This window comes from Tursiops truncatus, chromosome 20, assembly GCF_011762595.2.
Source record: "Tursiops truncatus isolate mTurTru1 chromosome 20, mTurTru1.mat.Y, whole genome shotgun sequence".
Lineage (NCBI taxonomy): Eukaryota > Metazoa > Chordata > Mammalia > Artiodactyla > Delphinidae > Tursiops > Tursiops truncatus.
In genome coordinates this window covers 1,936,333-1,951,074 of record NC_047053.1, presented here as the reverse complement: position 1 = coordinate 1,951,074, position 14,742 = coordinate 1,936,333, and the positions used below count along the sequence as shown (strand labels likewise).

Below are 14,742 nucleotides of genomic sequence, written 5' to 3'. Positions count from 1 at the left end.
AAAGTTTTATCTATTTTACAGACATATCAAGGTCCCACTTAAGTTTATTTGGGTGGGGGGAGCTTACAGCTAAAAAAAAGCTTGGAAAAGATTGCTCTAGTAATAACTGAAGGTTTGAGAATAAATGTGCCTTCCAGCAGAAGGAGTAAAAGAAGAACAGAGAACCTTGGGAAGCAGAGGAGTGGTGGATGCCTTGTCTGGCCCCTTGGGCGCTGATATGCGCATTAAAGAGAAGGAGAGGGAGGAGCTCTTGGGAGAGGAGAAGGGGGAAGAGTAAGGGACCACGAGGCCTGGGGGTGGGATGCTAAGAGGGTGAGTGTGAGAGAGGTGGTTCTAACAGAGAATTAAGAAAGAGAGAAGAAGGCTTGCACAGATGAGTTAGTATTATTTCACATCATCATACACGTCTAATTAGGAAACAATCAGAAAGTCTCACTGTTCTTGATGCAGGGTATTTGTAGCTTGTCTGTACAAAAAAACTAGATATTATTGTTTATAAACCTACCAAAATGATTCTGCTCCCTTCAATTTATCATCAAAATAAAAACAAAAAACAACTTCCTTCTAAAATTGAAAAAATCATTTGAAGACAACTCCATTGCATAATTCTCCCAGCTCTTATTGAATGACTGATAAATACATATGCCTAAGATAAACATTCTCATCTGCTTTATCCTGTAAACACATCTCACAGTAATAGATTGAATTACAGTACTATGTATTCTTCATAGGAGGTATTACGTGGTATCACTCAGATTCTGTGTCCGGGAACCGTTTGCTAAGATTGAGAGCACTTATCTGTTGACCAATTTATCATAAATTGACCGCTCAATAAAATAAGTGGTGCTAGTAGACAGAAGTTTAGTCATCTGAGAGTATTTATATTGAGGGTGTGGAATGCTCAGTGACCTGTATGTTTCTAGCCTTCTTGCTATATAGCAATGCACAAAACCAAAACTTCTTAAAAACCTTTCATGAGAGTCTTTGATATTTGTGTAGAATAAATGGGATAGGTGGAATGTTAATTCAGCTGTAGCAACAAGTTCATAGGGTTACTTTGACCATATTATAATATGGAGTTGATGATTTCCTACTAACACATTGGTGACTAACCTCTTTATTCTGAAGTCAAAAGGATGATACTAATATTTCTTCAGGCTACTAAAGAAAATATATTATGTGAATTTTTAAGTATGCTTCATCTTTAGGCAGCTTGAACTTTGATCAGTTTTTATTAGACGGTGGAATTTTGTTACTCATTTAAAAAGTAAAATAAGTTTCCTGAAGAGTATTTTTCTAATTTTTTTCCCATAAGCTTTTATTTTGGAATTTTAATTTTGTTCCTTCAGCAAGCAAGTATTAAGGAATTGAAAAGGGTCCATGTTTCAGAATGTTTGCTGCCTTTGGTACTTTCTGTCTTCAGTAGAGTTCTCAAAGAGAACTCAAAGAAAGATCTCTTTTTTTTTTTTTTTTTTTGCGGTACTCAGACCTCTCACTTTTGCGGCCTCTCCCGTTGCGGAGCAGGCTCAGCGGCCATGGCTCACAGGCCCAGCCGCTCCGCGGCATGTGGGATCTTCCCGGACCGGGGCACCGGGGCACAAACCCGCGTCCCCTGCATCGGCAGGCGGACTCTCAACCACTGCGCCACCAGGGAAGCCCGATCTCTCTTTTAAGTTACATTTTTGGCACAGTATTTTGAGAATTACAAATAATAGTAGGACATTTCTTTCCAATTTTCTGCTGCTTGGTTAATTTACCATTTCCCCAAGTATTTTTGTTGAGTGTATGTACTTAAGAGAGGTGTTACAAAATCTAATTTTTCAAGTTCCCTTAAAGCCCTCTTAGGAGACAGTTTTAGACTATCAAATTGTGTTTAATTTTTAACAATTTTTTGAAAAATTATAGCTTCAATATCCGTACATTCCCCACAAAAAAGCACTAAAAATCATGCCTTGCTGGAGGCTGCAGGACCAAGTCACGTTGCAATCAATGCCATTTCTGCCAACATGGACTCCTTTTCAAGTAGTAGGACGGCAACACTTAAGAAGCAGCCCAGCCACATGGAGGCCGCTCATTTTGGTGACCTGGGTAAGTGACTTTGAGTTTTTGTTAACTTCCTAGGAGGAGGAACTGAGTATAATATGTGAAATTCCTGCCAAAGGATACCGAACTGTGTAATTGGATGGGACTTTGAAAAAAATGTTTTAACTGAAGTAACAGCTATAAGTGTAATTAATGGATGACTCCATGTTGTGTTTCTATAAATATAAAAAGCAGGCCCAGTAGAAAAATGGGCCATTTCCAGAAAAAGAAATACATTTGGCCACTAAATATATGAAAAGGTTGCGTCACTGCAGTAATACTAGTGAAATGCAAATTAAAATAATGAGTTAATGTTCCCCCTAACACACTGGCAAATATTTAAAGTTTGATAATTGGGATGTTAATGTAGATGCAGAGAAATAGCCACTTCTGTATAGAGGAAGTATAAATTGGTAAAGATTTTTTGGAAGGCAGTTTGCAAGTATTTATCGAAAGGTAAAGTATAAGATGTAGCCCTCAGATATGCTCCCATATGTGCACAAAAATATATGTACAAGTATGTATGAGGCTATTCATTGCAGTAATGTTTACGATAGCAAAAAATTAGGAACAACATACAAATATCCATTAATAGAGAAGTAATCCAACTGTGATATGCCCATGCTCTGGAATACTGTGTAGCTATATGAAAGCCTTCAGAAGACATTGAGAAATGTCTAAGATATGTTAAAGTGAAAAAAGGTGGTCACATAGTGGTATGTATAGTAGGATCTCTGTTATGTTAAAATAATTCCTCCCTCTCCCCGCAAAAAAAGAAAAGACATGCAGGAGATCCTTGTTTTCTGAATATTTGTTGCCCAAATTTCTGTACTTACAAAAATTGTATGTCAGTTTATCATAAATTGAAAAAAATCTATGAATGGATCGCCTTTACTAAAATTAGTCCCTCTTCTGATACCTCTCTCTGCTTAACATTTGTGTGTATTCAGAGCTGAGGTGTCAGAGTCTTTGTGGGTCACCCTCAGCAGTGCACTGCAAATGACATTTGTGTTGGTCACAAAGTAAAATTGTAAGTCACTGGATTACTCGTATGTCTGGTGGGAATGTAACATGGTAGAGCTGCTCTGGAAAACAGTTTGGCGGCTTCTTACAAAGCTAATCATGCAGTTACCATACGACCCAGCCATTGCAGTTTTAGGCATTTATCCCAGAGAAATGGAAACTTATGTCCACAAAAAACCTGTACACCAGTGTTCATAGCAGCTTAAAAGCCAAAAACTGGATGTCCTTCAACAGGTGAATGGTAAACAAACCGGTACATTCATACCACAGAACACTACTCAGCAGTAAAAAAAAGAACAAGCTCTTGATACGCATAACAGCTTGGGCGAATCTCAAGGGGATTATGCTGAGAGAGAAATGTTTCTCCGTTCTGGGGATGGCGGAGAGGTAGAATGGGAGACAGAAGAGCGCTTGCCGTTGCCTGGGGTGGAGGAGGCAGCTGTGAGAGGCCGCATGAGGCACCTTTGTGTCACGGGGCTGTTCCGTGTCTTGGTGGTGTTTACACGAATCTACACATGGGACAAAATTGCATAGGACTAAATACACAAGTGAGTGCTGGTAAAATGGGGGAAATCTGAGTACGGTTGATGGATTGTGTCAGCGTCAGTATCTTGGTGTGATATTGAACTGCAGTTTGAAAGGTGCTACCATAGGGGAAACTGGGTAGAGGGTGCACAGGTTCTCTCTGTGTTACTTCTTCTACCTGCACATGAATCTGCCAGTATCTCAAAATTAGAAGTTTGATTTAAAAAAGTGCTTAAAGTCTTACAATGGATCGGGATTTCCTGAAGTGCATGAAAAGAGATGTTGGCAGAGATGGACTCGTTAACATTGGCAGTAGGATAGTTAGCAAGGATGATGATACACGAAGTGCTTCAGAAGAAACATCAAAGGATTAAGAAGAGCCCTTTTGAAAAACTGATGAAGCCCTCAGTGAATTTTATGAAAATGAGCCTCTTTATGTCATGCTGTGAAAGTTAAAATCTTTTTATTTTTTTCTTTATTCTGATAATTAGCTTGTGGTTATAATCATAACCTAAATTTAGTTAACTATAAAATAAACTTCTATTAAGTTTTATTAAGTTTGGTTTTACTTTTCAAGATAAAATCGCAGAGCTAGCTCTTTATTTTGTTATAAATAATGCTAAGAGTTCATAACATCTTTCTAGCTATATCCACACATCCACAATTTTTCCTCAGGATAAGTTCCTAGAAATGGAGTTACTGGATTGAAAATCCAAAGAGGTCTTGCCATTTTACATTCTCATCATCCGTTTTGCTATGCCCTGGTTAGTGCTTGTTATTTTTTTAAAAAAACATTTTTCAGTTTGACAGGCAAAAATGTTATCTTCTATTAATTTGCTTTTCTGAGATTTTTAATGAGGTTGAGTTGTTTAAATATTTTTATTGTACGTTTTGGCGGTTGTTGTCTGTTACTGAACTGCTAACTCTTCTGCTTCTTTTAGGCAGATCTTGTCTGGACTACCAGACTCAAGAGACCAAATCAAGTCTTTCAAAGACCCTTGAACAAGTCTTGCATGACACTGTTGTCCTCCCTTATTTCATTCAATTCATGGAACTTCGGAGAATGGAGCATTTGGTTAAGTTTTGGTTAGAGGCTGAAAGTTTTCACTCTACAACTTGGTCCCGAATAAGAGCACACAGTCTGAACACGGTGAAGCAGAGCTCACTGGCTGAACCTGTCTCTCCTTCTAAAAAGCACGAAACTACAGCAGCTTTTGTAACCGACTCTCTTGACAAGAGAGTGGAGGATTCTAGCTTAGCCCAGTTGGAAGGAATTGACCTGAATAATAGAACTAGCAACACTCAGAATCACTTGCTGCTTTCCCAGGAATGTGACAGTGCCCATTCTCTCCACCTGGAAATGGCCAGAACAGGAGCTCATCGAGGTTCCGTGGAAACCCAGGAATCCTCCAGACTTATAGTAGCCAGTAGAAATAGTCCCTCTTCTCCACTAAAGGAATTATCAGGAAAATTAATGAAAAGTAAGTGTGTGATTTTTGTCTCTCTTTATCCTGTTTTGTTGTGTATTTTTAAAAAAATTTTTGAATCTGTTTACAAAGTGAAACTTGAGATGGGAAATAAAAGGGTTGGAATAGTTTTCTCCCACACTCACTTGCAGATTTGGGAGTATTTGGGTAGTGCCCTGGAGTAGGGTCGGTGTATGAAAAAGGAACAGAAGGGCTGTCTACAGTGATTGGATCCTCTAAGAAAGACGTTGGCAGAATTAACAAATGAAGAAGGGTCAGGGGTCATGCTGCTTTTTCCCTTCCACAGATTTTGAAATCAGATCCTTACCCAGATAGGCTGATTTCAGCCCTGCCACAGTCTTAGTTTTGTTACTATTTTACTGTAGTTTGCAGATAAAATTATTTTTTAATTGCCAGCAGGTGACATTAATTGAGTTCTGTGCTAGGGGGGTACTTGGATTTCATGGAATAATCACAGCATCCCTGTGAGGTAGGCAGTTACCCCGTTTTACATGTGAGAAAGCCATGGTTTAGGCAGGTGGAGGAGACTTCCGGGGTTACACAGCAGGTGGGAGCTGGGATTAAAGCCCTGGCATCTCAACAACAGCACCTCTTTCTCTTTTCTGTTCGTTTGGAAATTACAGGCTCTTCACTTTTCAATTATCACCTCCTGGAATTCTGATTAGACAGCTTCCAATCCATGCTTGTCGTCTTCTCTTTTATCTTTTCTCAGGGGTCTAGATGATTTCTTTTCTGGATTTTCCTTGTGTGTTTTTTTCTTTTCTCTTTTCTACGAAGACTTTATGAGGGCAGTTTTAAGGTCCACAGCGTAATTGAGGGGAAGGTACAGAAATTTCCTGTATGCCCTTCTGCCCCCGCACTTGCGTCGCCTCCCCCGCTGTGAATATCCCCCACCAGAGTGGAGCACTTGTTGGCATCAGTGAACCTGCCTGGGCACGTCGTAATTATCCAAAGTCCGTAGTTTACTTTAGCGTTCACTCCTGGTATTGTATGTTCTCTGGGTTTGGGCAAATGTATAACGACATGTAACTGTCATTATGGTGTCATACAGAACATTTTCACTGCCCTAAAAATCCTCTGTGCTCTACCTGTTCATCTCTGTATACCTGCTGATTTGACCCTGGCAACCACTGATCTTTCTCCTGTCTCCACAGTTTTGGCGTTTTCCAGAATGTCATGTAGTTAGAATCATACATAGTATAGCCTTTTCAGATTGGTGGTGACTTCTTCAGATCTTTTAGTTCATTGATTCTCTCTTAAAATGGGTCTAACCTGCTATTGAGTCAGTCTTTAACATGTTATTTTAATCTAAAAGTTAGTGAATTTTTCATTTCTAGAAGTTGTTTCTTCAGGTTTGCCTGGTCGTTTTTTAGTTTCTTAGTCCTTTAGCCCTCCATCCCACTTTTGAGCCTATTTTTTATTTATTTAAATTTATTAAACATATATTCATTATCTGAGAAGCCCAATATCCCAGTTTTTGTGTATTTGAATCAGCATTTATTTGTTTCTTCAGATTCACACTCTTGGTAGCCTGTGATTTTAACGGGTTTTGGCTGTGAATATATGTCTTTGGATTTTTATCTTTGGTAATTCTTTGAGGACTCTGATTAAATTGCGTTATTGCAGAGTGTATTTACATTTGCTTTTTTAAAAAAATTTAATTCATTTATTTTTGGCTGCATTGGGTCTTCGTTGCTGCACGCAGGCTTTCTCTAGTTGCGGTGAGCGGGGGCTCCTCTTGCTTGAGGTGCACGGGCTTCTCATTTGCGGTGGCTTCTCTTGTTGCAGAGCATGGGCTCTAAGCATGCGGGCGTCAGTAGTTGTGGCTCGCAGGCTCTAGAGCACAGGCTCAGTAGTTGTGGCATGTGGTCTTAGTTGCTCCACGGCATGTGGGATCTTCCTGGACCAGGGCTCGAACCCGTGTCCCTGCACTGGCAGGTGGATTCTTAACCACTGCGCCACCAGGGAAGCCCCTGCATCTGCTTTTGCCATACTTCTGGGGCCAGCTTCATTACTATCCCATTATCGCTTAAAACTGAATTTTTGTCTTGGGTTTTCCAGGCCCTAAACTCTTAAGGCCTTCTGCCTGGTTTTGGTCTAATCTACCCTGTTTGGGCCCTGGGCAGCTGCCCTTGAAAGTGCAAGCCTCAAGTCTCTTGGACTTGGTGGTTTTTCTCAGGTGAATGCCCTCTCTCTTGTACTTTTGCCCATCTTGATTTGTACTGACTCCTACAGGTCCACAATTCCTTGTCTGCAGTCCAGAAATCCAGAAAGCTTTGCCTATCACAAGTTGTTTTTTAAATGAACAAAACTTGACCTGAAGGGACATGAGCTTATTGCAGAGTCATGAATGCGATCGTCTCACATGCTGCTGGGGTATTAAAATGGTATATATAGGGACTTCCCTGGGAGTCCAGTGGTTACAACTTCGGAAGCAGTATTGTAACAAATTCAATAAAGACTTAAAAAATTTTTTTAATGGTATATATAAACACAGTGCGTTACCTCTGTAAAAACCTCAAATTCCGAATGCTAAAATATTAGTGGTCCCAAAGCTTTCATATAAGGAGCCTGCTTGTACTTGTTTCTGTTTCTCACTATTTCCCACAACCTCTGATGTAGTTTTCAAAAGCATTTTGGGAGAATTCAGTATTAGGAAGTGTTTCTTTGAACATCTAGTGAGGCCTGTTTCTGGAAATGAAAGTCCAAAGTCTGTTTCTTTGATTGTAATACACTTTATTGTTTTTGGAAAATGTCTTTGTTTTGGTGTTAATTTATTTCAATAGCAGTGGAGTAATTAAAAGAGTACTAGTTTTTCATTTTTTGTTATTTAAAAATTTTGCATGCAGTGAATTTGACACCTTTTGATGTGTACGTGAGGTTTAACACATGCATAGATTCCTGTAACTGTCATCTGTTAACTTTAATAATATAATAGCCAGTCATTTTACCAGCAGAAGCAAGTTTACTTGGAAATAGCCAGAAGAATTGCAGTTTGAGATATGCGAATTGTGGTGGACCATAGGCAAATCTAGAGAAGGGGAGCTTGCTTTTTTTATATGGAAAAGCTGGGGCGCCGGTAGTAACCGGAGGCCATCAGAGGAAGCTGGGGGGTCCAAAGTGTGGAGCCTTCTCATTGGTTGGGCTGCTACAGTGTCTGATTGGCTAGGCTGCCCTGGGGCAGAGAAAAGTTTTCTTCTTCCTGCTGGATGATAGAATAGACAACACCTTCGTGTTGAGACATAGGTGCTGGTCTCTTCCTGTTTGGGGTAATGAGGATGCCTCGCGGGGTGTGAGAGCTCACCCTATAGGCCTGTCCCCGCTCCAACTTTAGCTGAGGTTTCTTTAACTCCACACATCACAATCAAGATGAAGAACAGTTCTGTCGCCTTTGTAGTTAAACCCTCTATCTCAGCAATTAACAACCACTGATCTATTTGTCTCTTTTTTTTTTGCCTTTTCTGGAGTGCCATATAAGTGAATTTATATAGTATGTAGCCTTTGAGACTGGCTTCTTTCACTTAGCATAATGGCTTTGAAGTTTACCCATGTTGTTTCTGTCATTGCTTTCTATAGCTAAGTTCCGCTGTATGGATGTTCTATCCATCCACCTGTTGAACCACGTTTGGATTGTTTCCAGCTTTTGATTATGAATAAAGCTGCTTTAAACATTTGTGTACAGGTTTTTGTGTGGACAAAAGTTTTTATTTCTCTGGAGAAATACCTAGTAGTGGATTTATGTGTTAAATGTGTGTCTAATTATATGAGAAACTGCCAGACTGTTTTGTAGAGTGGCTGCACCATTTTGCATTCCCAGCAGCAATATATGAGAGTTCTAGTTGCTTTATTTCCTTGCCAGCGCTTGGTGTAATCAGCTTTTTGTTTATTTGCGGGGTTTCTTAGCCATTCTGATAGATGTGTGGTGGTATCTCATTGTGGTTTTACTTTGCATTTCCCTAATGTCTGAGGATGTTGAATGTTTTTTCATGTGCATATTTGCCATCTGTATCTTCGGTAACTTGTTCCAGTCTTTCCCAATATTTTATTGTTGAATTTTGAGGTTCTTTATATGTTCTGGTTATAAGACCTTTATTGGCTATGTGACTTGCAAATGTTTTCTCCCAGTTTATAGCTTGACTTTTCATTCTCTTAAGAGTATCTTTCAAAGACCAAAAGGACTTTTTTGATTAAGTCCAATTTATCAACTTTTTTCCTTTATGGATTGTGCTTTTGGAGTCATGCATAAGAGCTCTTTGCCTAATCAAAGGTCATGAAGATTTTCTCCTGTGAGATATAAGCTGTGGTGGTTAGGTCAAGTTTTTTTTTTTTTTTTTTTTTGCGGCACACAGGCTTCTCACTGTTGCGGCCTCTCCCGTTGCGGAGTACAGGCTCCGGACGCGCAGGCTTAGCGGCCATGGCTCACGGGCCCAGCCACTCCGCGGCATGTGGGATCTTCCCAGGCCGAGGCACGAACCTGTGTCCTCTGCATCGGCAGGCGGACTCTCAACCACTGTGCCACCAGGGAAGCCCTTAGGTCAATTTTTTTTTTTTTTTTTCTTTTCACATATGGATCATTCCATACTTTATTAGTTAAAGACTACTCTTATGCCATTGAATTGCCTTTGTACCGTGGCCATATTTGTGTAGGTCTATTTCTGGACTCTCTGTTCTGTTCCATTGGTGTATATGTCTGTTCCTTTACCTGTACCACGCTGTCTTGATTACTATAGCTTTGTAGTGAGTCTTAAGATTGGATAGTTTGAGTCCTCCAAGTTTGTTCTTTTTCAAAATTGTTTTTTCTATTCTAAGTCCCCCCCCCCCCGCCCCTGATATAAATTTTAGAATAATCTTGTCAATATCTACAAGAAACCGTGCTGGGATTTTTATTGGAGTTGTGTTCAGCCTATAAGTCAGTTTGGGGAGAATTTATGTCTTAACTGTATTGAGCCTTAAAATCCACAGATATGATGTGTGTCTTCATTTACTTGGGTCTTTGATTTCTTTCCTCCACATTGTATAGTTTTCAGCATACAGATCCTTAATGTGTTTTGTTATTTGGTGCTATTGTGAATAGTATGATTAAAAATTTTTTGTTTCTAGTGTTTTTCATTGCTAGTACATAGAAATATCAATATGATTGACTTTTATATGTTGACCTTCTATTCTGTGGCCTTATTACTCACTTGTTATTTCTAGGAGCTTTTGTGTAGATTGCTTGAGTTTCTTGTCTTGTTCGTGATCTTAGAAAGTATTCAGTCTTTCACCATAAAGTGTGAGGTTAGCTGTGGGTTTTTGTAAATACCCTTTATCAGGTTGATGAAGTTCCCTTCTCTTAATAGTTTACTGAGAGTTGTTGCTGTTTGAATCATGAATGGTGTTGAATTTTGTCAAATGTTTTTTCTGCGTCATTTGATATGACCATGTGGTTTTCCTTCTCTGGTCTGTTAATATGATGGATTACATTGATTTTTTTTTTTTAATATTGAATAAGCTTGCATTCCCAGGGTAAGCCTCATTTGGTTGTGGTGTATTAGTCTTTTTATATGTTGCTGGACTTGATTTTCTAATATTTTGTTGAGCATTTTTGCATCTGTTTAGATGGATATTGGTCTGTAGTCTTCTTATACTGCTTTTGACTAGTTTTGGCATCAGTGTAATTCTGGCCCCATAAAATGCGGTGTCATTTCGTGGAAAACAGCTGACAGTATTTGTTGCCCAGTGGTAAAATTTAAGTTTACAAGTGAAACTTAGAATTTGGAAAACTTCTATTCACCACCGTGTGCTCTAACAGCTTTATAGAGTGTTCTGATAAGATCATTGTGATATTAATGATGTGATTTTTTTTATACCGTATGATGCAATGCATCAACATTTGTAAGATCTTCATAAGTCAGCAAACCAGTATTTTCTACAATATTTGAAAATATATGATGCTATAAAATCAATCATGAGTAAAAGACTCTTTAAACATGGGAGATAGACCAATAGATATTAATGTAACAGAATACAACAAGTTCATTATATGGTTTCAGATTCCACCTTCTAATTAACCTTTAAGAAACTACCACTTTTCAAGTTTTGGTATAGTATCAAAGAAGAATATATCCACAGTTATCTCAGAAAGCTATTAAAATACTCCTTTTCCCAATTACACATCTCTGAGGCCAGCTATTCTTGATATAAATAAAAGAAAACCATTTCTCTATTCATAACACTTCTGACACCAAATATGTGGGTTTCCCACATTAAGCAATTCTCTAATTCTCTGTGGACAGTAACTGGGTACCCTATAGTTTAATTCATTCTGACACTACCCGGAGTTATTGCAGACCCCCCCAGGTTAAGGGCTCAGTCCAGAAGACTGTCCCCCCACTTCAGATGCCAGTCACAGGTCCCAAGTTGTCACCTGTACTTCTGGCCAACCAGCTATAAATCAGGGGTTCCCACTACCCCTTCCTCTTTCAATAATTTGCGACAACAGCTCAGAGAACTCAGGGAAACACTTTATGTTTATTTGTCTATTATAAAGGATATCGTAAAGGATAGAAATGAACCGCCACGTGAAGGGGTACATAAGTCAAGGTCCAGAAGGGTCCCAAGTGCAGGAGCTTCTGTCCGTGGGGTTGGGGTGCATCACCCTTCCGGGACATGGATACATTTGCCAACCCAGAAGCTCTCTGAACCACTTCATTTAGGGGTTTTATGGTTCTGTCACGTGGGCCCAGTTGAGTAAATCATAGGCTATTGGTGATTAGCTTGATGGTCCCTAACCCCTCCACCTTCCCCAGAGGTTGGGGAGTGGGGCTGAAGTTCCGTGGTTGCTTCTTTGGCAACCAGCCCCACTCTGCAAGAGTCACCTCATTACCATAAACTTTTCCCCTGGTTGAAATCAGAGGCTTATTATAAATAACAAAAGATGCTGCTCTGGCCCCTGCCACTCAGGAAATTGCAAGGGTTTTAGGAGCTCTGTGCCAGGAACCAGGACAAAGACTATACATACATATACACACATGTACACACACACACATACTATATATATATATATATATATATATATATACACACACACATACATACTATATACACACATACATACTATATATATACACATACATACTATATACACACATACACTATATATACACACACATACTATATATACACACATATACTATACATATACACACATACACACATACATACTATATATATACACACATACATACTATATATACACACACACATACACATACTATATATATGCACATACATACTATATATACACACATACTGTATATATATATACACACACGTACATACTATATATATACGCACACACATACATACTATATATACACACACACACACTATGTATATACACACATATACTATATGTACACACATACTATATATATACACACACATACTATATATACACACACACATGCTATGTATATACACACATATACTATATGTACACACACATACTATATATATACACACACATACTATATATACACACACATACAATATATATACACACATACATACTATATATATATACACACATACATACTATATATATACACACATACTATATATATATACACATACATACTATATATATACACACACTATATATATATATATATATACACACACACACACACACACATACATACATTTCTTCTCATATCATGAGAGCACAGTATATTTCAACCAAAACAAAAAAGCAGAACAGATTGAATGCCAAAGCAGATTTGAGATTCTAACAGTTTGTTATCAAGACGAATAGAGATGCAAAAATGTAAATTGATGCCCTCTTCTCATTAATTTTTTTCAGTTTGGGAAACAGTTATTTTCTGTAAAAAATAGTATTTATGTTAACTTCTAACAGATTTAATATTGTTAATTTAAACAATAATTTTTTCTCATTTTAATTTTTAATACCTTACTATCTATAGATAAAACTCACATAAACAAAAGCTCTTTAGGGTCCTCAGTAATTTTTAAGATTTCAAAGTCCCAAGACTAGGAAGTTTGAGATTCACTGTTTTAACGTTCCAGGGTTGTTGAAGGTCAAATGAATGTATTCATGAATATGAAATTTGGTAGAATATGTAAAATGTAGATTTAAAAATGATTTTTGAGCTCCCGCTATGTAAGTCCTTCAGGTTAGGACTTTGGAGAGGAGAGATGGAAAGAGGATGGGTACAGCGATTGCTGTTACTCATCAGCTTGTGAGCTGAGGCGAGGAGGGCCACGGGGTCACATGTATCTCCTCTGCTCCAAGAACCAAGCAGTGCAGAAGCAACGTTACCATGGAGGCTGTTTTGTCCTAAGTATATTTACAGAGATATTTATTTGTAATAAAAGATATGTTTGTGTGTGTGTGCCTGGGCACACGGCAAACAAACCTTGCTGTTCATGAATATGGTCCGTTACTGGTCCAAGTTGCTTTTTGATTTTTGAAGTTGTACCCTTCTTACCTTGCAGGTATAGAACAAGATGCAGTAAATACTTTTACCAAATATATATCTCCAGATGCTGCTAAACCAATACCAATTACAGAAGCAATGAGAAATGACATCGTAGGTAAGCGGTGCTTGAAGCTATGGCATCAAAAAAAAAAATTTGGTTATTATTAAGAGAATTTTTCATGAACATGTAATTCAACATATACCTTCCTTGTCTGTTTTCAGGGTACTTTATTATATCTGATTGTAGCTCACTTCAAAAGTTTCCCTCTTACTTGTTGGACCCAAATTATGAGATTTTTGACTTGAATAATAGTAGCACATGTTTACTGAGTACTTGCTGTGTTCCAGACAATATTCTAAGCATTTCCCATTGACAAACTCATTCAATCTTCTAAAGAACTGTGCAGCATAAATACAATTGTTATTTTATAAGTGAGGAAGCACAGAGAAGGTAAGTAATTTGCCCAAGGTGACAGCTCGGACACGGCAGTTAGGACTTGAAACCAGACCCCTACGTGGTAACTAGTATGCTATTCGGCAGTGTTTTTCAAACTCTGGATTAGGACCAGTCTCCTCATAGGTCCTCACCCCCTGCCAAAAAAGACCAGACTGGAAAAATCAAAGTGCTTCACAGTAGTAAGGGCAAATACACACCACTTCAGAACATTGTTTCCATCATATGTACATATATATACTGAGTCACATAAATATATTTTTCTGTAGGTCATAATAAAAATGTTTGAAAGCTTTGACTATGTTGTATCAGAAAGACTTCAGGTACACCTGTAATCACAGATACAAGTGGTTGATTTATTCATTGAACAGATATTTATTATACTCTCATCAAGTCCTAGCACTAAGTTTTGAGTTTTTAATACAAAAATTAAGTGTTTTTGATTTCTGAATGAAAGCCTATTATTCTGCTCCTAGCAGAGTCGACCCAGCCTGGGGCTCTTTCGGTCTCTCCTCGTCATTGGGGACAGCAGAGCCCCTCCCGGTCTCAGCTGAGCCTCTTGAACTGGCCACGTACTTCCAGGGCACACCTGCTGTCTGCCTCAGGCTGCCGGGTGCTGCCCCCATTGTTTCCTTTTTCTTCTCCCTGGCAGAGCCTGTGACACATGGGTCTTGTGGCTGTTGGTGGCTGT

At 38.6% G+C, this 14,742-nt stretch overlaps 1 protein-coding gene across 9 annotated transcripts in view; it reads left to right on the top strand.

The window, feature by feature from the left end:
- Positions 1–14,742, top strand: part of AKAP10 (A-kinase anchoring protein 10) — a 59,875-nt gene that overhangs the window by 10,767 nt on the left and 34,366 nt on the right. For 7 of the 9 annotated variants that reach the window (XM_019944176.3, XM_073797636.1, XM_019944180.3 and 4 more), the window contains exons 3-5: positions 1,906–2,088; positions 4,572–5,111; positions 13,614–13,712. In XM_019944176.3, coding sequence (XP_019799735.1) covers positions 1,906–2,088; positions 4,572–5,111; positions 13,614–13,712 — 822 coding nt within the window. The remainder of the gene's footprint in view (positions 1–1,905; positions 2,089–4,571; positions 5,112–13,613; positions 13,713–14,742) is intronic. The other 2 variants (XM_073797637.1, XM_073797638.1) reach the window with 2 other exon arrangements.